This window comes from Coloeus monedula, assembly GCF_965178545.1.
Source record: "Coloeus monedula genome assembly, chromosome: 8".
Lineage (NCBI taxonomy): Eukaryota > Metazoa > Chordata > Aves > Passeriformes > Corvidae > Coloeus > Coloeus monedula.
In genome coordinates, this window is record NC_138788.1 from 31,009,851 (window position 1) to 31,033,863 (window position 24,013).

The following is a 24,013-nucleotide window of genomic DNA, read 5'->3' on the forward strand; positions in this document are numbered from 1 at the left end:
AAGCACAGGGGTAGTAACAGCAATCAGTACAGCAGAATCATTACTAAGACTTCATCACAGCATCAAGTCATAGTCAGACTTCCCAGATGACACAATTTAAAGAACAGCAATTAAATAGTAGTTTTGTTCTGTCTTTTGATTCATCTCTCTCTGCTTGCTCCTAAGCATATGAGGAAGCTGGTGTTCATTCACCTCCAAAAATTAATGTGGAAACTTTTCTTGATTTAGTACTAAAGATTCTCCTCCCTTTCCCATACTGGTCTGTCACCTCCTCAGCATTTCACTCTGCTACCCAGTACCAAAGCAATCCTGTTCTCCTACTTCAATTTCCCAGTGTCCAAACATTTTCCAAAACATCATAATCCTTGCCAGCTACATCTATAACTTCTGCTCACCCCACTTTACCTCTGCTTTTCCTGTGGCACTGTAAAATGGGAGGGATGATCTTTTTCTCTGACGTATTTGATTCGGAGGTGAAATAAAGCCCTCTTCTCTCTGTGTGGGAAAAAAACAACAAGCAAACAGTGAAATGGGCAATGTGCACATTGCCACAAGCCATCTCAACTGTAGTACCCTGCAAGAACCATGCCACGCACGCCACCAGCCTCTCACCCAGCAACAAGATAGGATCATGTAAGGTTGGAAAAGACCTCCAAGGCTGTCAAGTCCGACCTTTGACCTAATGCCACCATGCCCAGTAAACCATATCACAAAGTGTCGTATCAACTCGTTTTTTGAACACTTTCAGGAATGGTGATTCCACCACTTGCCACTGACTTTCTGAGCTCATCACCCTTACACTGCTTTGAAGAGTTATTTCCTTGAGGATGTCATCGGCCCTGTGCATGATGACATACCCAAAATGTCTCAGCAGAAAGCAAGCTGGGCTTTTTGCCATACATGCCAGGGCTGCTCCATATTCATGCTATGCTGGCAGGAGGGTGGAGGCAGTTGTCTCCCCACCCTCACGATTCTGAGGGACCCCACAGACCTTTGTGGGAGCCTGATGGCAGCCTCTGGGCACAGGGACTGTGGAGGTGGGCACCCCTTCCCCTTGCCTGAGACAGTCTGTGCCCAGGTGGGCAAGAAGGCCAATGGCATCCTGGCCTATCTCAGGAATAATGTGGCCAGCAGGACCAGGCAAGTGATTGTCCTTCTGTACTGAGTACTTGTGAGGCCACATCTTGAGTGCTGTGTCCAGTTCTGGGCCCCTCAATTCAGGAAGGACATTGAGGTGCTGGAATTAGTCCAGGGAAGGGCAAAGAAACTGGGGAAGGGTCTGGAGCACATGTCCTGTGAGGAGTGGCTGAGGGCATGGGGGCTGTTTAGCCTGGAGAAAAGGAGGCTCATGGAAGACCTTATCATTCTCTGTAACTCCCTGGCAGAAGGTTGTGGCCATGTGGGGGTCAGGCTCTGCTCCCAGGCAACCAGCAACAGAAGAGGACATAGTTTTAAGCTGTGCCAGGGAAGTTTGGGTTGGTCATTAGGAAGAATTTCTTCACACAGAGGGTGATTGGACATTGAAATAGACTGCCCAGGGAGGTGGTGGAGTCACCATTCCTGGAGGTGTTTAAGGAAAAACTGGACATGGCACTCAGTGCCATGGTCTGGTTGACATGGTGGTGTTCGGTCGTAGGTGGGACTCGATGATCTCAGAGTTCTTTTCCAACCTAAGTGATTCTGTGACTGTTATTCACTTCTCTGCCCGGGAGGTGCCCGCAGAAGCGGGGGGTGCCTCGGGGCACAGCACTGGCGCGCTCGCAGCCCGGCAGTGTCGCGCCCTGCCCGTGTCCCGCCCCGCCTGCACCTTGGGGCCGGTACAAGCGGCCGGAGCGGCCGCGAACGCGGCGCTCCCGGCTGGCAGCGCCCGGGGCCGGGCGGAGCGGAGCGGGGCGGGCAGAGCTGGGCCCAGCTGCGTGCGGGGGGTGGCGGCCCCTGCAGGACACCCGGAGCCTCGGCAGCCGCCGCCGCGCGCCCGGCGGTGTCAGTGCCACGGTGTCCGCCGGGGAGCGAGAGGCAGCGCCGGCGCCCGCCCGCCCGATCCCAGCGGCCAGGCCCCCGCATGCAGCCCTCACCCTGGAGCGGCGGCGGCGGCGGATCGAGGAGCTCTCGAGGTCCTCCCGGCAGCGGCTGCTGCAGTCGCGGGACAGGATGTTCTCCAAGTTCACCTCCATCCTGCAGCACGCCGTGGAGGCGGTAAGGCCGCCGGTGGGCCCGGCCACTCCGCGCCGGGGATGCGATCCGGGCCTAGCGCCGAGCGCGGGGCGGGGGCTCGGATCGGGCCCGGCGCCCCTTCCCCGCTGCCCCCCGGGGCTGCTGCCGGCGGGGCCCCGCAGGGCGCGCACCCGCTCCCGGCTCGGCCCTGCTGCGGGCTGGGAAGGCGGAGGCCGAGCTGCCCGGGCGGGCCCCGCAGGGAGCACGGGAAGGGAACGAATCGCCCCAGCGCCGCCGTGGAGGCTCGGGGGTGCCGGGGGAGGAGGGAGCGGCTGCAGCCCGGGCGGCCCCGGCACAGCCTCCGGCTGTCACCGCCGGGCACTGCCGGCCCCGGTGCCCCGCGCCGGGCCTGAGGGTAGCCCCGGCCCGGCCCTCACCCGGCTGTTACAGCGAGACAAACAATAAAGGAGGAGAATCAGGAAACTCCTCAGGATTTCCATCTCGTCGTGACCAGCAGACAATAGTCGCCGTCTCCGGTGCTTCTGCGGGATGTTGTCAGTTCCAAAGCGACGTTTTCCATGCCTGGTTTATTTTGTGATTGTGTGGGGTGGTGAGGTTGGCCGGGGGACGCGGGGCTGTGTGTGCAGGGAGGTTCCCTCACGGGGACTCGCACAGCGGTGCAGGGCAGAGGAAACGGGGCCTTTTGGGGAGCTGCCATTGCTGCAGGCCGCGATCGGCAGTGCCTGGACACACCATTTATTTTTTGGTTTTCAGTGGGGCGGGGTCCTGGTAGTATAGGCAGGGGCCTTTCGGGGCCTCTCCCAGTAAGCCAGCACACCTAGGAGACTTGAGTGTGAAGAGCTGCTAAAAATTGGCAGTGAAATACTGATGTGAAGGTGGAAAGTGTTGAAGAAAAAATGTTCAAATGGTTGAAAAAAGAGCTTGCAGGCCAAATCCAAATGACTGAAATAAGAGCCTGCTTTACAAATCCTGCCTCATCTGAGGGGCAGCCTTTGTGCATTAATGGATGCTTCGATGCTGCACTTGAGCATATGCCTGTCTTTATGTGAGCCTGTAGTTCTGCAGGAGTATTGAGGTTTAAAAGTTAAGCATGTATTCATTAATTGCAGGTTCCTGCTTTGCTCTTTTAGTGGTGTAGTGGCATTTGGAAAGAAAGGTTTTAAATAATGATGAAATGTTTTATTTGAAAACATTCTAACCACATATGAATGCCTTCAATAGACAGTGCTTTGATTGGAGAGGAAACAGAAATTAGTGCCTGCTTGACTAAAGAAAGCTTGTTGTGGTGAGCTGTGCCACATTTTGAATAACAGGAATAAGAGTGGATGACTGAGAGATGCAGGAGTGGAAGAGAAGATATTGTTTCAGGCCTACCATTTTGAGAGATCCAATAGAAGTTATTCTTAGAAGAGTGTTTACACTATTGATATGTGCAAAGAATAAACAAACTGCATTTATTTGAGATCCGATAAAAAAAAATAGGAAAAATGAATCAGCTGAATGGAAAAGGAGAAAAGCTGAGATAGTAGGGACTAGATGCTCTTTTTTGGTAATAAAAAACCAAACCAAAATCCAGAAACAGATTGATACCATCCTTTTGCAAGTGAGTGTATCAAGCAACATGCTGTTTGGCCTTGCTCAACTCTGGTGTTGAATTTAGAATTGCCTCATCCTGCTACCCCCACCATGGTGGATCTGCTGGTAAATACTGCACTGTTGTATTTACAGGGTTGTGACAAATACCAAGCACCACACGCTGGGAATGAAACAGGGAATTGCAGGAAGATACTAATAATGTTTCTTACTTTATAAGTTTGACCCACTAATACAAAGACAAAACTGAGAAATAGAAATTTTTAACCACTTTGGGGGCTGTATGTGGCTTTAAGTTGTTTCATTCTCCCTGTGGTAAAAAGATGTGGTCTGCTTAGCTTTGCTATGGGGGAAATGAAAACTTTTATAAATCTTAAATGTCAGCAAAGTCCACTTTGATCCTGCCTGCTGTTTTCAGAACCAACAGAATTTGGAACATCATTTCTCCTTGCTGTTTTTGCTGGGGAGCAAGTTTAACTTGGGCAGCCTCAAGTGGATTCTAAACCCTGAATATCAGCAATAGAACTAGTAATTAAGATATCAGTTCTCAAAGGTTTTGGGTGCTTACTCCAAAGTAGGTAGAGTTGCAGCTGTACAGTTTTTAGCTGAGCTGGACACTTAAATGCACTTGAAGAGCCTGGGTTTAGCTTTCACGGGTGGGACTTCTTTAAATCAGAGTGTTTTGGGTAGCCCTTCTGCCTTGTCCTTTCTCCTGCACATCACTTACATAATGCTCCTGCCCTGCCTCAGGGCCCACAGGCCTGCGGACTTTAGAGAGATTCATTTTAACAGTAAGAGTTCCTGTGCTATTAGATAATCGTTGTTATCTCACCCTCCATACGCCATCCCTCTGAACTCTGATGAGGAGTTCCAAAGGTTGACAGTCTGATAGACACGGCAGTATTTGCCTTTTACTTGTTGTGAGTGTATGACTCTTGAACTGACTGCCCTAGTGACAGGACTGAGTTGCTGCTGAGGCAAACATAAGGGATCAGTTGCTTTTTACTAAGATTTTTTCCTACCAAGGTTTTTTTCCCAGACAGGTTGTGGTGGTGTTCAAGACTAGCCTGGATGGGGCTTAAAACAACATGGCCTAGTAGAAAATTTCCTGCCCATGGCAGCAGGGTTGGAACTAGGTGGTCTTTTAAAGTCCCTTCCAACCCAAACCTGTCTATGATCCTGTAGTTCTGCTTGAATAACTCAGAACTTTCAGTCTTTTCTGCCTAAATTTTCCAAATGTTTAAAACTATATTCCTGATTTTCATTACCATTGAATTCTAGTTTTTTTGCCACATCTTATGTCAATCGTGCCAATATTTTAGATATGTTTTCCCTTTTTGGATTTCTGTGCAGCATCCAGATGAGCAAGCACCACTGTGTTATCCTGCCAACAGAGCATCCTTAAATTGAGTTGGATGTGTTGGTGAGAATAGTGGATAGGACTGCTGTCTTTGTTCTATTACTTCGGGGCAGAATAGAAATGCTGTTGCTTCCTGGGGTTCATATTATTAGATCTGTGACAGTTTATATATGGCTTGTCCTCAAGATGTTTTCTCTTTGCTATGCATTTCTGATATACTTTCATCCCAAAGGGCTACCCATGAGCACTACATTGTCAGCAACAACAAAGTGTAGTGTACAATAACAAAGGAGCAATGTAGACTTATTTTTCTCTTATCTTGTGCTCTTCACTCATGTTTCCCTAGACAAAATAGCTTGTCTGTGAAGTGGCTGCTTGGAGTTCAAAGGACTTTCGTTTGTGTTTCATATGGGCTTTTGGATGTTTCACCTTAATAGGTGAAAGGGATGTTTTTGAGCTGTGTACCGTGCAGGAAAAATATAATTTTGGTTGGTTTGAATTTTGCAATTTGCTGTCAAACAGGAATATTTGTATCACTCAATTGAATGAATGAAGATTTTGATGTCTGCTGCACATTCTTGAGACCCCCTCTCTACCAGCCTGTTATTCCACAGTATCTCTTACACTGGTGCATTACTGTACTTTCAAGTAGCTTTTGTTCATATTTTGAAGCAAAACTCAGCTTTGAAAGAAACCAAGTCATTTGGTACAGGCAGTGCACCAAAATCATGAACTACATAACTGACCAGAACATAATTTATTCTTCTTGAACCCACTTTATTTGATGTAATGACCTTACATTACTTGTTGTTTTAATGTTGTGCTGGTATTAACAAATTAGATGACGAAATTTAACGCATGGCTTGCAAGCATGTCCAGTCTTAATTTTATATGGGAGAGCAGTGGCCATTATAAACTGTGCATTCATCAACTGAGGATTGAGTAAACCTTCAAGCATTAATCCTTTTTCACATTTTCTCTCAGACCATTCACACTGGTTCAGTAGTAAGACTGAAGAAAAACATCAAGTGACTGTGTCAGTCAGGGCAGTGTGCATGCACTTCCCCTTCCTTTCTCTTTGACCCAGTTTCTGCTCTCTTTTTTTACTCTGGCATCTGACCAGACAGTACCTGTTATTTTTTTATACAATGTTCTCTTTATTTATGAACTTGTCCAAAAGATATTGAGGCATATCACCAGCTTCTATGTTTCCATCCTTTCCAGTACTGAATTGCACTTCTGAAAATCATACATGAAAAATTTGGCAATGATTTTTACATGCACAAAAGAATTGCTGTTAAATACTGCATGGATGTAAGTTTCTCTGCTCTTTATGTTGTTTTTTTTTTCCTGCCTAAACACGAATTCTATATGCTTTGGAGAACGACGTGGAATTGTATTTTGGACAGGTTTTGTCATGAGCAGACTGTAGTTCTGGTCAAAGATCTGTGGCTCTCCTGAGAACAGCACTTTTCAAGGAGTGGGCTTTGATCATTGGTTATGTATTGTTACCAGAATGGTAAGGCAGCATGTGGTAAGTTCAGCTCACTCCCAGGAAGCCCAACTGCTGGAGCTGGGCACCAGATGGAAGAGCCTAATCCATGGCTGCTCCAATGGGCTGCAGTTCAGTGGTGTTCGGTGAATTTTAGCTATTTCATGTACCAAGACCTACTGCAGGCTTGAAGATCATGGGGATTTTTTTCCCCAGAGGAGGAGAACTTCACTTTGAGATTAGGAATCACTAAGCACATGTGTAATTACATCAAGATTAATTAGAGAGTCACAGAATATTCTGAGTTGGAAGGGACCCATAGGGATCATTGAGTCCAGCTCTTAAGTGAATGGCTCATACAGGGATCAAACTTACAACCTTGGTGTTATTAGCACCATGCTCTAACCAGCTGATGTAGTGGTGATAAATAACTGCATTTTTAAGGTAACTCCTTCAAATTAGACAAGTAGCAGGAATTAATGGCCTTCACAAGGAATTCTGGTTTGCTTCAGAATCTCCATACACAATAGAGTGGTTTTCTGGCTGGCAACTGTAACGTGTTCCATCTCAGCTGATAGCTAGTAATCCATCCTAAAATAGAAACTACTACCTCATATTAGTACTACCTGTCCTAGTAGGGTTAAAGCATGTCAACCAAGTGTTACAGTTTCCTAATGCTTTCCAGTGCTTGGCATTGTATCTTGATCTTGGTCTTTGCCTTGATTTCCTGTCTGAATACATAAGTTAGGAGGATTGCTTGGGGTTTTTTTTATTTTATTTTTGTTTGTTTGCTTGCTTGTTTTCTTGTGGGTTTTTGACCAGTAAAACACCTATCTCAGAATAATGTTGCTGGGGTTACATGTCCAGCTGGTGGCAATGCTGATGGTATGTTCCCAATAGGCTGCACTGCACAGGTGCACACACATGCTAATGGTATCTCTGTTTGCTATGTCTGGCTTGCAGTCCTGATCAGAGAAGACTCTGAAATCACTGGGTATTTTAATTTGAAAGGGCAGGACCTGTCCCTGAATTATTTTTTCACCTCTGAGGAGAGTCCCTAGAGGCATTTGTTGGGAGGGAGAATGTCTATATCCACAGTTCTCTCCCATGGTGGATAAATTATTGACAGTGTTGAGAAGTGAAATCCTTTTCCTGGCACTGCTCAGAGGCACTAAATTCATCTTGAGGCAGATGAGACGAGAAGAAGTGGAGAGGAAAATCACATCAGCCAAGGATAAATCTTTAATGTTATCCATCATGTGTTACTTTGGAAATAGAGTGGTCTGAAAGGCCTGTATTTCTCAAAAGTTGTCTCTGGGTTATTCATCAGCTGGTGTTGAGGTTTGGATACAGCTTTTTTTTACAGAAAATGATCATTACATTGGTTGAAATACGCATCTAGAGCAGCAAATGTGACATACAGAGCACGATACAGTATCATACACTCAGTCTTCAGTTTGTTTGGTTATTCTTCTGAATTTTAATAACCTAGTAAATGTCACAGCAAAATAAACTAGTTTTGTGCAGTGTGGGGCATTCAGATACTTACTGTGTGGTAGCTGCCGTGCTAATGTGCTGCTCTGAGTGCCCAGCCGTGGAAGACTCAGTGAGTGCACAGCCTGTCAGGGAGAGGATAAGCACTCAGTTTGATTTCCTAGTTGCCATTTCCAAGGGCACATTTCTGCCCAGGATGCAGGCAGAGATAGTTGCCAAGCACCACTACTTTTCCAGAGTCTTGCATTTCAAAGTCCTGTGTGCAAAGGGTCATTAACAATTAGCATTGCACTTACTTTGGCATGGCATACGGGTCATATACTGGGCTTTACAACTTTACCAAGATAAATTTAAGTGTCATGAAATTCAAGGCAAAGAAAAGACTGATGTGGGAAACATCCAGGGCTTTTTCAAAGAAACCAACAGCACCCAGTAAAGGCTATATGAGCCTGTACTGTACTGGACTATATGTGAGCCCTGTGCTTATGTTTGCCCAAGACCTGAGGCAGCTCAGCACATTTGAGACCCTATGGGGAGACACTAGAGGAGTTCAGAGTTATTAGTCTCAAATGTGGTATACGTAGCTCTTGGGGAGAAAACTTCCTTCAGTTAACCTTTCTCTGTGAGGTTAACTGAACCCTGCCTGGCACAGATTCCTGGAGAGGTTGTGGAGTCTCCATCCTTTGATATATTCAAAAGCCATCTGGACATGCTCCTGAGCAGCCAGCTCTAGGTGAGCGAGCTGGGGCAGCGGGGCTAAACTGGATGATCTCCAGAGGCCCCTTCCAACTTCAGCTCCTCTGAGATTCTGTGAAGGACTGGACTCTGTAGCTTGTCAGGATGGTTCAACTCCTTACCCTTCCAAAACAGAGCCACCAGTTCATACTTGGGATTCTTTCTGTTTTCCCACAGGGCTCATTGCTGCCATCATGTGAAGTGATAATCCTCTATTTCAGGATGGCCTGTAAAAGAGTGACTTGAGGACTTGATGGTCCAAGAAAAAAAAAAACCTCAAGCAAGTAGGATTAGGCCTTAATAACAGCAGATCCTCCTGTGACCTGTTGAGTGATTGGGGTTTTCCCTATAGGATTCCTGATTTTACCAGCTCAAAACATCGGTGGGCACAAATTCAGTGCTTGTCTCAGCTCTCACTTTGGAGAGCAGAGTGGTGAAATGACTGTGGTCCTTTTTCACAGGCTGCCTGTGGTGTAGTGGGCCACAGGCCACCTGTGTCTCAGCAGGGAAGGAGCAGTACTGATAGAGACTGGGTGGGGGGCTGTGTTTCCTTCTTGCAGGATGTTATTCCTGGATGCTGCTCACACCCAGCCAGCCATCCCAAACTCCTTCAGGAAAGAAGAAACTTCCTTTTCTTGCAGAAATGAAATAAGAAACATATTTGTTTAAAAAAAAGAACAACCTGCCAAGCTCTGGTTATGGGCCTAAAAAAAACCAAAACAAAACAAAAATGGGGGGGGGGGGGGAAAGCAAAAACAAACCCGGCCTAAAAACTGAACAAAGATCTTTTAAAAGAAGTTGTGGCTAACAGGAAAAAAGGCATGGCAAAAACTGGATGAAGCAACTAATTGGTATTTTTAAGGGACATGGGGAGCAGACTGAGAGAACAGAGCGTATAGAAAAGGAAGAAGGCATCAAGAGCAGATGTAAAATAACATGATTTTTTCCTACAGGACAAAACTGTGGTCTAAACAATACAAACATACATTTCTAGTGTTGCTTTGCTGTAGAAGCAATTGCTTTTGTTGCTTCAAATAGATTGTCTGGTGATAGAGACATCACAGAGATTATTACTGATGTTTACAAGGCAGGCCGTGTGGCATAGGGCTCAGCCATGAATAATGAATGTAGTCCTTGTTAAAGGAAAAAGAGCAGAGAGTAACAACTGTAGCACTATCTGCAGCACTTTACTTCCAAGTATAAGATAAAATTCGATTTAATCTGTGAGCAAGTATGTTCATTTCATTTCTGACCGGTTTTTGTTGTGTTTTTTTTTCTCCATAGCTCGCACCTTCCCTTCCATTACAAGAAGATTTTGTTTACCACTGGAAAGCAATCACCCATTACTACATAGAGACCTCAGGTAAAAGAAGAAGGCCCTCTGGGTTTGCCTTTTTATTGTGAAAACTAGAATTTGCAATTTCAGTGTTTTTAAAAGTAAAGATTAAGAAATACTAAAATGAGTCATGTCTTTAATCAAAGACAATAATAACTAGTAATTAAAAATACCATGTACTTGCACCCCTTAAAAGTAGGCATGAAAAATGGTTGAAGTCTTGTTTCCTGAGTACCGTGTAGAGAGCTGCACCTTTTTACATCTGACCCAGTTTCTGCCTTCACATACTCTGTTTAATCTAAACAGACAGCTGCAGAAATGCAGTCCCTGCTGTTAACATTTTTATTGCTTTGCATCAGGGATTTTCTTTTTCTTTGCAAGATTTTAACAAAAGTAATTTTGTGGTCATAGATTTTACCAGACATAGATGGATTCTGTGCGCTCAGTATTGGTTATTTTTGCTTTAGTTTCTTGTCTCAATGCAAAGTGTTTTGATAGCATAGACAACAAGTTTTGTTAAACCTTACTCAGATGTTATTCTTCTCTTCTAAAAAACGGATGTTATGGCGAAATATGGCTGTAGTTGCTTTTTCTTAAACTGTTCCCTGTTTCTGGGGGGGGTTTTTTGAAACAATTATGCAGCATGTAAATTTTTAATTTTGGACCTAGTTATGAAACAATTATGTTTTAAAAGTGAATGTTGCCATGCTTTCCTCAAGCATATTAGTTATGCACTTCTTCTGGAAGAGCTGTTGAATCTGTGTTTGTCTGATGATCTTGTTCATATCAATATTTACTCGTACAAACGGCAGTGTGACCCTTGTTTCTAAATACCCATCTTTTGGAACACTATGTGATGTTTCCAAAGGTGGAAATGACAGGGTGGCAGGGGAAACTGACACCTGCAGTGACGTGATGCAGAATAAAAGCTGACCTCTCTCCCAGAGTTTCAGAAGTCTTTTAAAAAACAAGTTTCCACTCAGTGGATATATTTCTGTCCACTGCAGTAGGAGCAGAATTATGTGTAGGAAATTCAAGCAAAACACTCCAGGCTAACTGGAGGTTGTGGCAGAGACCAAAATCACTCTGACATGGCAGTTTCCCTGTGTGATCTTGTTGCCAGTTGCATGCAAGTGACAAGTTATTTTTAGATTATTGCATAAACAGTAGTAACCATTTCCCCAGGATAGTTGTTCAAGTAGAATTTAGCTGAAAAAAATAAAAGAGGAAAATCTTCATGTGTGGGTATGTTCTACAACATGTGAATACTATCTCTCAGTGCCAGTGGCATAAATCCATTGCAGTTTCTGACTTTAATATAAAAGAATCAGTGTCTTATCCTTTCCTTCATAAAGTTTGACAGAGTTGTATTTCAATGCAGAAAGTACAAAATAAGAATTTAAAAGCTTTTGGAGAATAAACAGCACAGAGTTTGAATTTCCTTTGTTGTTATCATCAGAAAAGCCATTTCTTTAATTACCCAATATATAAAGGAACTGATGTGCTGCAATATCAAGACATAGTGGGTACTAATCAGAAGATTGAGAGTTGTACCCTTAGCTTTCTCTCTGGCAGTAGAAGTGTTCCTTTTCTGACTGTGTAATTAATGCATATTTTGAATTTTGGCACTTCACCTTTTCCTCATTGCAAGGTCAGGTATCTACCCAATGCATATTCCAGTGTACCTGTTTAGATATGGTTCTGAAAGTTTTATTTAAGACATGTTAAAAACTTGCACTGTATGTAAGGTTCTTTAAATGGATGTCATGTTTTTAAGTCTTAAACTTGGAACTGAACTTAAAAATGAGGACAGTCTTGAAATCATTCTTAACTGCCTATTTCTTTTATTTAGATGACAAAGCTCCTGTGACTGATACCAACATTCCTTCTCACCTGGAACAGATGTTGGATATTCTAGTTCAAGAAGAAAATGAGAGGGAGTCAGGCGAAACAGGACCGTGTATGGAATATTTGCTACATCACAAGATTTTGGAGACCCTCTACACACTAGGAAAAGCTGATGTATGTATTTCTGAGCAGAGCAGATTATCTCTTGTAAGAGCTCCTAGTTGCAAGAGAGGCTGAAGTTCTACAGTAGGTGGTAGTGTGGGACACTGAACTCTAGCAAAGAGCTGCTTGCTTATGTTACCAACATATTACAAATAACAGCCTTTTACAGGCGTGATCAGGCTCAGACAACCCCTGAGATGCTGACTGAGACAGAGCCCTGAGATTTGTTACTCACCACTCTGATGATACCAGTGGTGAAACTAGAAGTAGGAAAAACATTTTTCTTCAGTCTAGTGTTTTTCTGGCTTCTAAAGACAGTATTATCTCTCTCTGTCCTTTGTTAAATGTTGAGGGATTCTTGGATGGAAAGTGCTATGTTAAATACAAATTTTCAGTTAATTTTTCTGAGTGTGATGAGCTATTGCTCAGAAAGACTTTCATATCAGAAAGCATTCATTTGAATTGATCCCCAGACAGCTTTCATACCTTGGCAGTGTTGTCTGGTTCTTCACGTCTGCATTGTTGCACACATGTACCTTCATGTCTTGGTCCATCCTTGTTGCTGTCTTTCTTGGCAGACTTCTGAGCTAAAATGTGTGGATCATGGGGTGAAGGAGCTTGGCAGCCCTTGTGCTAGAATGTTTTGTATCACACTGCAGATGCAGTTAGGGAGGCATGGTGTATCCTGCTCCAAGGATAAATTGAGCTCTGCAGGGTTTCCTTCTCAGTCAGTCTTCTACACATTGTCACGAGTTTTTAATTGATTTTACATAAATAGGCAATGCAGGGCAGTGGCTCTCTGAGCCTGAGACATTCCTTGCTCTGGAAGAACCAGAGATCTGCAGTACCTGTTGCTGTAACAGCTGTCCTACAGTCAGGCTAAAATACCAGCCCCAGCTGGGCTTAAAACCACAACACTGCTGTATTAAAGATACTTGCTCAGAAATACAGCTCGTTCAGTAATCTCTAAATGTTGTCAAGAAACCAAGATGAAGTGGTGACATATGTGAGGCGGGTAATTAGGAGTGTGTTCATAAGAGTTGAGAGAAGTCATTCTGTACTCATACAAATACGTCTGTACAGGCAATTCTTGTACAGCCTGTCTTTACACTTTGCCACTTGTGAGTTGATACATCTGAAGTAAACACACAGTTCAGTGCTTGCAAGATGTTGCAAAGATCTGGTGCAAAATGAGTAGTTCCTTTTCACAGCAATCAGTTGGAATTACTACATTACTGTGGATGTGCCCTGATGGTACATATTTTGCCATTCTGTTCAAAGGATTGCTTGACAACTCAGCAATGATTAGAGATTAAAAATCTAGAGATAATTACTTAGAAAGTAGAGCCAGGTTAGGCTGTTGCCACCTCAGCTCCATTCAGCTGTGCAATGAACCAGATGAGGGAAATTATGTGAGTTAAAATGAACAGCATTTTATTAACGTGGTAGAACATGCTACTTTGGAGGAATTTAACTAAAAGCAAAGGTACATAAAGGCCCACAAGCCATCAGATCTCCTGGAGATAGGAAAGTACTTTCATACTGGTGACATGGTGCATGAGGGATGGTAGAACAAGGGTCTGCATGTTGCACAGATATTTGGGATTTATATTCTGCTCAGGGAAAGCAACAGCTTTCTCTTGTCCTGGACCGTCTGTGCATTTATAAATGCTTTAGCTGGCTAAGGTTAGTTGCTCATGACTTCAAGAAACCTTCTGTAGGTATTAAGATTTTTATAGTTTATCATTCTGTATTTTTATGTACTGACTCACTGAATTGCTGGATTTTGTCACACAATACCTTAAAAGAAATCTGACCTATAATTAATTCCGAGTTAATTTCCCCATATCACTGTAATGATATGGAATATTTTCTGGAAAGATTGGTAGAAGTTTACCCTAGAGCAGTTAACTGAAAGTATGAATAATTTGAAAGAGAAAACAGTAATGAGATGCAACATTTTTTATTGATCTCTGTTAGTATTGATAAAAGTAATATGTTAACAGATGATGATATTTTTAAAAATACTTTTGGTTAAATTATTGCTCTTTAATTAGCCATTCTAAGTGACAAATTTACATCTGTGTTTTTCTCCACATTTATTATATTTTTTTAACTTTTCATCTGTTTTTGTTTCAGTGTCCTCCAGGAATGAAACAGCAAGTTCTGGCTTTTTATACAAAACTTCTTGGAAGAATACGGCAACCTCTTCTTCCCCACATAAATGTGCATAGGCCAGTGCAGGTACTGTTCAGATTTTAAGTAAACTATGTTTTTGCATGACAAGTTTCTTTTATTCTGCTGTAGCTAATGATTTCTTTAATTCTTCCATTGTCAAGTGAATTAAAGAAACTGCTTGGGTACCATATCAGTTTTAATGTGCTGATGATTAGAGCCTTGAACTGCTACTACAATACAAGTCATAAATAAAGAAAACTTGTTTGTAGCGGTCTAGATCCAGAGCAAATGTTCCAGTCAATACTCATACATAATTGTAGTGTGTATATAGAAAAATAATTCAGTCTATTATTCCTAGAAAAAGCAATAACATTCTGTCTTAATTGTTCACTTTATGTGACAGAAATTAATCAGGCTGTGTGGTGAAGTTCTGGCAACACCAACAGAAAATGAAGAGATTCAGTTTCTCTGTATAGTGTGTGCAAAGCTGAAACAGGATCCATACCTGGTCAACTTCTTCCTTGAGGTGAGTAAATCAATTCAAAACTTCACAGGTGTATTTACTGTGTCACATACAAAATCTAGTAGAGAACTGTAGATGTCACATTGTGCTTCATAGCTTAATTTTCATTCCATCTATTATTTTTTATCCTGTGATATTAGAAGTCTTGTTGTTTGGAAATTTTTTTCTTCCAGAGACTTTATACATCTGATTTTCACTAGAATTTCATTCAGGGCTCACAAATACACCTGCCCAAGGTCTTCTTCCTTTGCAGTGGAAGTGCCTGCAGAGTAGGGATATGAATTACAATGTAGAACACTGTGTGAGGGAGACCTTGGCCTTCTTGTGTTGTTTTTGTCACCCCAACAAAGACTAAAAGACAGATTGCAGGGGGCTCTGAAACCTTGGAAGCTGCTGAGTGTTCTGCAGAATTGGGCCCTTATTTGGTAGTGGGACAAATGTTTGTAGCTGCAATGCCAGCTCACAATCTACAATACCACACCATCTTCTATCTGTAAGAAAGTCGAGTATCTTTACTGCCTCCTTTAACATGTGGCATTATGAAATCAGAGTGGGAAGATAAACAGTTTCTAGACTGACTTTCTGTTCCTATTTAGAAGAAGCATAAAAAAAATTTGGTTTATATAAGTCCATTTAGAAATGCCTTGTGCTCCCACTTCGCTGTTTCCTATGGTGACAGTCTCGATTGAGTATGTAATACTTTGCTGAAAAATACTCCTTCAGGAATATTTTACAAGCTTTCCACAAACAAGATCTGTGACAGTAAAGGCTGCTAAACTGCAGAAAGATGTTATTTTCCATTAGGTATGTGATTATCATTTGCATGTCAGTAGTAAAGAATCCATCTTGAGTTTATTTTTACCTTAATTAAGAATTATCCTGATTGCCATTGTATCCACTGTAGTTGTAAAAGCAGCAGAAATGGTGTAAGGATTGAAAGGCAATGTTTAAACATTAGAAGCACTCAGAAGCAAAATACTGCATGTATTACATGCAAAATATGGTAGAATTCTAAACTGGTATTACTTTTAGTGTTGTTTGTGTGAGTTATATGGTTTAGGACTCTTAAATAGTGCCCTTTCAGTCAAACCTGAGAACTCCAGTCATAAGAACCACAAGTGTTTCCCACACTATTAGTGTTCTTCCCCAAAATAGCAAGATTCCAATATTAAAAAACAGACATGGAGAAACAGGTTATTTCAAGTTTCAAAAGGATTTCTAGTTTCACAAAATGCTGGCTGTGGAGTTCAGGCAAGCTAGCAAACATTTCTTGTAGCTCCTGTTTCCTTCACAGCATTATTCTACATGTTGTAGCCCAAAGCATTTGTCTTCACAACTTGTGATGGTTGTTTCCAGATGGGGTATGTGGGGTGCAGAATTGTGCTTCATTAGAATTGAATATTCTGGTTGTTCACGTTTGGCCTCTTAGAGGTGCTATTGTTGTGACTTGATCACTGTTTCAAATGCATGAAAGGGTAAATTTACAGAATTCTGTGTGGCATTTCTCTCTCAAATCTCCAACACTTAGAAGATGAAATGCAGATGGATCTCTCCAAAGGGTGTTCGTATCTGTTAGTTTTGCTTCCTTCTTTGGCTGTTTCTGATCAGTTTATACAGGATTTTATGAACATAAAAAACTGAGTGTGTACAAACCGAGAATTTCCTTTCTATGATTCCATACCAAATAGTATATTGATAGAATGCTCTTTTATATCTTAAATTTTATATATAAATGAATAAATATATAGATATAAAATTATATTTTAGTAAAATCTTTCACCTCTATTGCTTAACCAGTAAGGCTACATGGCATAACTGTATTACTTTGGCAAGTTATGTCTGTTGTGGAAAAAAGAACTTGAAGAACTTCATTCTACTTTTTTAAATCTTTCAAATCCCTGTACTAATTTTATTTTGACATTAATGTATGCTTTTTTTAAAACTGATTTTCCTAGTTCTTGTGAAGAGAGAAAGAATATACACTGTAATATTTGACTTACCACCTCTAACTCAGGCATATTTTAGGCTAAACTTCCCTCATCTCATCCCATCTTAGGTGAGAGACTCCTTGCAACTGATTGTTTCGTGCAAAGGGACACTTAATTCTCTGTGCTTCAATTTCTCCTCTTGAGACCTTAATAAAGTTCTAATATAGTAGCTAAAAAGTTGTACCTTCATTTTATAAAATGAACAGTAGTTTCACTATTCACTTCCACTTTCAGTACTGCAAATTATCAACTTCCTATTTCTCACCACAAATTAAGTAGAGATTCTCATAAGCTGTGATATCACTTGATTTTTTTCATAGAACTCCTTTTAAATCCCTCAGAACTTAGATATGGCATCATCCACCATAGATTTTGAAACTGATGGGTTACATATCATGAAAATACAGAATTTTATATTGTCTGCTCTCTGTTAATGTTGAATCTACGAGTACTTTGTTTAGAAAGCATTCAATATGTGTTTTATGTAACCTTTTCTATTAGGTCATTCAGGATCCTGTTTTGCACCTTTGCAGGAGGCAGGTGAGCAGCTGAGCTGCAGAATTGCATGATTAGACAATAGGAATCTTAAATACACACAAAAACTCTGCCTGTGTGTTGTTCAATGGACAAACTGCTTTGTGTCACCTGCCAATGTAAGAATAATGAGCTGTGGACACATTTCTAGGGGCATTCATACATTTATATATGTTAGTTCTCTCATCAATGCCTTAGCTAAATAAACAATGGCCTTTCAAATTGTAGAAGAATCCAGACATGAAGTAATAGAGTGTTTTACAGAATATTCCCCAGTTTTGGAAAAAAAAAAGCTTTTCCCTTTAACAGCCCTGCCTGCTGCTTGAGTGGTGCCAGCAACAGTGTAAAATCCAGGACTGAAATGCTGTTTCAGCCTTTATGTGCAAGGATCACCATTGTGATTCAGATATTTCTGTGTACTGATGTAGTAGGTGGGACAATACTGGAGGACTGTAGAAGCTTTGGGGACAGACAGTCAGTTCAGACAGACACATTTTTGTTGCTTTGCCAGCCTTGCGCTTTTTACACTGTCAAAAAAAATAAACATATATTGAAGCAGTAATTTTTCTACTGCATTCAGATATCATCCTTATTTTATAGCATGCAATGTGCTGCTTTTACCACTGGTTTGCACCTCTGGGGAATTGGTTCTGTGAGTGTATCACAATGCTCAGTGCCAATTCCCCACAATGAATGCACGGCACTCAAACAAGTGTTCCCAGCAGCTCTCCAGTTTGCTGCCTGACTGTCATGTACTCAGTCCCTGCTGGTTTGTCTGTACTAAAACCCATTAACCCCAAATGGTTAGTCTTTTAAATTATTAATGCTTGAGATATATTTGTAATAATTTTGGTGTTATCATAGAGAAGGGAACCGTTTGGATTTATAATCTTGCTACAGTTCTCACTTGAAAGAAATGTCTTATGCTGCATTCTAATTTATGATTCCAATAAAGTATTCTTCACCTGTGCTTGTGCCAGAAGAACACTGAATTCTTGCCTTTCTGTGAGTTTCTTGGTGGTATCACAGAGCACAAATTTAAATGTCTTTTTATGTTCTGGAGACAGATTTATGGGAAGACAGATGGGTTGCCTTTTTCCAGGCAAAGTAGAGATTATTTGGAGCTTCTGAGAAGGTTCTCTGCAACCTCTTAGAGTATCCAGTGCCCAGTGCTAACTTCTATTATCTTCTCTCCATTCAATCTACTCAATTTTTTCTTCCTGAGAAAACACAATTTGAGAGTACTCTGCTGTCAGAAAAGGTGTTTCTTTCCCCTTCCTGTTGAAGGTAAAATCTCAAGAAATTTAGAATTAATTTACTTGTGTAATTCCAACTGGAAATAGTGTTTCAGACATTAGATGCATGTAAGGCCTTGACACAGAAAGGAATGTTTTATAATAAATGCTAAGTTCTAATGGTGCACCCATAAGGTAAATTAAAAACTTCTATCAAATTGTGGGCAAATCAAGTGAATATGTGTCTTCAGCGGTGAAAGAAAAAGCTGCTCTCCTTTTGTAAATGGTATATTCAGCCCTGAAGCAAAATGTGTAGGTCTTAAGAGAAATTTAAGCAGATTTAAAAGTGTCCTAGGTTTATAAAGCACCCACGCTCCCACAGCCCTTTAGGTTTTACATGGTGACTGTATCCAGCCTTGAGTATTTCAAATGTTGATGTTATAAAAAATGCTTTTAGTAAACTCCTGCTTCAGGATGAACAGTAATTTCAGCTGTATAATTCAAAAAAATGCTTTGCAGAGTAAGTTAAAAGCAATGGCTTTCCAAGGATCAGCAAGTGTAATCACAGAAGACATGATAAAAGACCAAGAGTCCCTGCCAACAGACACGGGGCAGCCTGGCCAGCCTGAGGAAATGCCCGGTGCTGCCGGAGCGGAGCACATGGAGAAGGAGGATGAGCTCCCACAACAAGCAGATGATCTCTCTTTCAGTCTGGATGAACTCAATGTCACATCACCACCTGAGTCCTCCACTGCTTGTCCAAATCAAGACTATAATTTAGTGAATTCTCTACTAAACCTCACTAAAAGTCCTGTGAGTTGTTTTTTGGATTTTGGGGTTTTTTCCACTTAGTGTGTGATAAACTGAAATAGTTGGATGCTGGGTGAAGTGGGCAGAGGGAGTGAATAAATGCACTGTATTTTACCTATAAAAAGTGAAATGAGGGGTTTTGCAGGCACTTTTTGTAAATTGGCAATTTTCTTTGCAAATTCAGATTGAAGTAAAAATGCTATTTTAGAAAATTAATACTAAGCTTGTTGATGGTAATCTAAGTGGGTTTTTTAAGACATTTGTATAGGGTGCTGTATGTTTCACAGAAAAGACACATAGGATAATCAAAAGGCTAAATATATCACAAAAGACTATTTTTAAAACTACTTTCAGTTGTTCTGACATAACCAAATGCACTCTCTTTGTAATGGCACTGGGCTATCTCTAGGGGTGTGTTCTCTTTTTAAAAAGCCTGCTGTATGTTTTACCCAGCTTCGTCCTCAAATTTAGACTTAGATTCTTTCAGAAAATTTAGAGGAGGTTTGGGTAAGCCTGTAATTGCTACAGCAATGCTGAGAGCAGAAAACCAAGTCTACCACTGTACCTTGTTATTGTTACATGATTAGTTTACAGGATTTAGTATCTTGGTCTCAAGCTGACCTAGAGCTTTAGTTCTGTCAGCTGGAAGGTTGCAGCTGGCATTCTTAGTATTTGACACAAAATCAGGTGAGATTCTTTATTTTGTGACATCCAGATTCACAAGAGTTAATGACTGAAAAGGCAACAAAAATAAGTGCATTCACTCACTGTGGGGGAATGGAGAGGTTTTATTTGGGAGGTGTTTGCTTCTTGATTTCCACTGAGCTTCATTCACCCTCTGATTAATTCTTCCATGCCCTTCTGCCAGGACGGCCGGATAGCAGTGAAGGCCTGTGAAGGCCTCATGCTTTTGGTGAGTTTGCCAGAACCAGCAGCTGCCAAGTGCCTGACTCAAAGCACTTGTTTATGTGAATTGTTGACAGACAGGCTGGCTACCCTCTACAAAGCCTTGCCTCAGTCACTGGATCCCTTAGACATTGAAACAGTGGAGGCAATTAACTGGGGGTAAGAATTTTATTTTTGTATTTAATACCCAAAGTGACTTTACACCTTTCCCTGAAACTAATTTGATAGGTAGATAATGTGTTTAAAATATTCCCCTCCACACATGCTGAAGCCTCGAGGGCAGAGCTGAGATACAGCTGCAGCACAGTGGTTCACTTCGGGTGTCCAGTGTACCTGTGATTTCTGACATGGGGCCGGGTTTGCCTGCCAGTCCCTGGCAGAGATTCCTCAGGGGGCAAGTTCTTCCACTGAATTACGTCAGCAGTTTGTAGTGGTGTCACTGTAGTATCAGGCATGGATTATATTCTCATGCAGATGTCACGGATTTAGGAAGTGCAAACTTTTCACTGTACACAGTGGGCATTGTAAACTGCTGCGGGGGGCAGGAAGGGTCCATTTGATAACAGGCAGTTGTTGCAAAATTTTTGCAGCAAAAAAGAAGAAGGAAAGAGTTACTGCATAAGTCATCAGCATGAAGCAAAAGATACATGCCTGTTACCTTAACTGCTTGTAATTCAGATTCTTAAAACATTTGTCTTCCCCCCTCTGCTTTCATTATTAGGAATTGCTCCTGATCTGTTAGTACGGAGACAAAAGTAGGTATTTGCAAAATGCCTAGGAAAATTTCTGGTGGTTGGAGTTTGAAATTAGAAGGGGAAAACCCACAACTTTGAATTGTGGGATAAATAAATATTGGAGTTTTTTACCAAAGAAAGAAAGTGGTGTATTTCTTATTCCTTAGAGCCCTTAAATTGAGATAGATGTTTCTTTCTGAAAGATTCAGTCTAGTTCAGGTATACACTGTGTGGTTTTGGTCGACTTGCCTGAGGTCGCTTACAGAGTAGAGAAGAACAATTGCCTTCATTTTATGGTTCTGTGACTACAGGAGTTACTGATTCAGTTTCTGTGGTCTGTGTTTCCTGGGAGGACAGACTTGGTGATTGGTTTTCCCTTCTGACTCCAAAAACACTTAACCAGAGTTCCTGTGCTGTACATTCTGTGTATCCTTTAGCGTGCCCTGAATACCTGTGTAGTGATGGCACTGCCAGATCCATAGAGACCAGCAGAAAAGCTTTTTTAATGTTCCCTTCATTACAAGTAGGTCATTAATTATTCTGTTAGGTTCAATAAGAATGAAGTCCAAGATTCTTCAATTACTTGTAGACTAAACAAATATTTCTTCTCTGTGTTCTCTAGTTTGGATTCCTATAGTCACAAAGAAGATGCATCTGCTTTTCCAGGGAAAAGAGCATTGATTTCATTTCTTTCTTGGTTTGACTACTGTGATCAGCTCATCAAAGAAGCACAAAAGGTTTGAAATGTGTTCAGATGATACAAATATATTCAGCAAATAAGTAGTTCCAGTTGTTTCTTAGCTTCTGAATTTGAGACACACCATTTTGTACTTTTGTTTCAGACAACTGCTGTTGCTATGGCAAAAGCTGTGCGGGAACGATTCTTCATTGATGTTATGGAACCTCAGCTGATGCAAACGTGAGTAGCATCCTACAAGACATAGCAGAACAGAATCTGAATCAAGCTGATTTTTTTGGGGGCAGAAATCCACTCCATATCTGATATGAAAATGTTTTGTTCAGTTCAGAGATCGGAATCCTCACATCAACTGCACTATTGCACCGCATTGTTCGTCAGGTGACTTCAGATGTCCTGCTGCAGGAACTGGTGTATTTTATTCTTGGAGAGCACAGAGAGCCAGAAACACTGACCGACATCAACAGGCACCCATTGCGACACAGGTTGATCGAGCACTGTGATCACATTTCTGATGAGGTGAGAAGTGATCTGATACAGGAATGTCTGCTGGCCAGTTCTGGAGTGTGGAGAGTCTGCAAAGACACTGTCGGGAGGACTTTTCATATTTGTGTCACGTAATGTTTTTTGCCAAGAAAGAGAATTCTGACTCCCAGCTTTACAAATTCCCTTTAGAAAATTAAGCTGTTTTCTCCACTTAGCATATTTCTTTTTACTTTGCTAAAGATTCTTTGGTGAATTTGCATGCTCACTATGCATATCCAGTTAGACTTGCTAATCTGTAAGATAGAATGAACTGAGTTTTTGTAATTGTGTTTTAATTTGTGCTTTATATTGTGTTGCTGTTATTTTCCATGTTGAGTCAATTCTGTCTTATTATCATATAATATCATATTATCATATAAAATACAGATAAAAATTTGGGGTTTATATGAACTAAGTGTGGTTGGAGAATATATGCAATGCCAATTAAAAGATGATGTTATAACTTTAAGCTCTGTACATACAGTAAGCATAGTTAAAATAATTTACTTCAGTAAAATCCCTCCTCAGAAGCTGCTTGTTTCACATTTTCCATTAAACAACCTCAACCCTCTACTTTTTCAAATAGAAACCAAGCTTGCCTGAAAGACAGATCTGTGCTTTGTCATACCAGTTTTTTCAGTATGCTTACCTGCTCACCCTGTCAGAATGAGTTTTCTCTGTAAATTAGTTATCTTTGCAAAGCTAAGTACTCTCAAGCAGTCTTGAAAAATTCTTTGTATTGCTTCAAGTCAGTGTTCTTTTAAAAGACTACATGACATCTCTCTGTAAAAATCTTAGCCTATAGATCTAGTCACAATATCCCAGTATTACTTTCTTTTATTCTGGGTGTTTATTACTAACTTTTAAGTCCTATTGTGTGTCTCATTTGCACAATGATAACCATCTTCCAGCATGGATCTGACTGTAAAACAGTAAGCTAAATTTTGAGTTCTCTGTATGTTCTTGGCATTTTTGACAGATTTCAGAACAGTTTTTGTTTTACAGAAAAAAAAATACATTCCCATATTGATTTTCAAATATTTATGAACTCTTCATCCATGTTTATACCACATGTAGCATCACAATTTCCTAATTTTTCTTATGATTTTCGTTACCTTCCATAATGTCAATAAGTGCTTGCAATGTTCTAGGATGGACAAAGCAGATGAAAGGCAAAAAGCACAGGGCAGCAGTGCATAAGTTTCTTGAACTTTTACTCTTTCTATTGCAGATCAGCATAATGACTTTACGAATGTTTGAGCATCTTTTGCAAAAACCCAATGAGCACATTCTTTATAATTTGGTTCTGAGAAATTTGGAAGAAAGAAACTACATGGAATACAAGCCTCTCTGTCAAGAAGATAAAGATGTGGTAGAGAATGGACAGATTGCTGGAGCAGTGTAAGTTTCATTTTTAAGGGAAGTTTTCACAACAGCAAAGTTGAATCCTTATTTTTAGAACAAAATGGGGGTTTTTTTACCAGTAATTGAAAGAAAAGTGAGCCTGGAGAGCATTTGAGTGCTCTATGTATTCATCCATATCCGTAAAGTGATGCAGAAATTCCTACATCAGCAACTTATGGAAACTCTTAGAACAGGAACAGAAAATCTAAAATTACCACAAAGCTCTTTCCAGAACAATAGACACTCAGAAGTCTTCATGTCTCAATTTATTTATACATCTACCT

The 24,013-nt window shown here is 41.2% G+C and overlaps 1 protein-coding gene across 2 annotated transcripts in view; it reads left to right on the forward strand.

The window, feature by feature from the left end:
- Window positions 1-1,873: 1,873 nt before the first annotated feature.
- Window positions 1,874-24,013, forward strand: part of FHIP2A (FHF complex subunit HOOK interacting protein 2A) — a 30,570-nt gene continuing 8,430 nt past the window's right edge. Inside the window, exons 1-12 of one of the 2 annotated variants that reach the window (XM_082286242.1) lie at window positions 1,874-2,196; window positions 10,134-10,212; window positions 12,038-12,207; window positions 14,335-14,439; window positions 14,777-14,899; window positions 17,386-17,424; window positions 19,173-19,466; window positions 20,332-20,528; window positions 21,726-21,840; window positions 21,946-22,022; window positions 22,127-22,319; window positions 23,557-23,726. In XM_082286242.1, the coding sequence (XP_082142368.1) occupies window positions 2,152-2,196; window positions 10,134-10,212; window positions 12,038-12,207; window positions 14,335-14,439; window positions 14,777-14,899; window positions 17,386-17,424; window positions 19,173-19,466; window positions 20,332-20,528; window positions 21,726-21,840; window positions 21,946-22,022; window positions 22,127-22,319; window positions 23,557-23,726 (1,607 nt within the window). In that variant the 5' untranslated portion in view covers window positions 1,874-2,151. The remainder of the gene's footprint in view (window positions 2,197-10,133; window positions 10,213-12,037; window positions 12,208-14,334; window positions 14,440-14,776; window positions 14,900-17,385; window positions 17,425-19,172; window positions 19,467-20,331; window positions 20,529-21,725; window positions 21,841-21,945; window positions 22,023-22,126; window positions 22,320-23,556; window positions 23,727-24,013) is intronic. The other variant, XM_082286241.1, reaches the window with a different exon arrangement.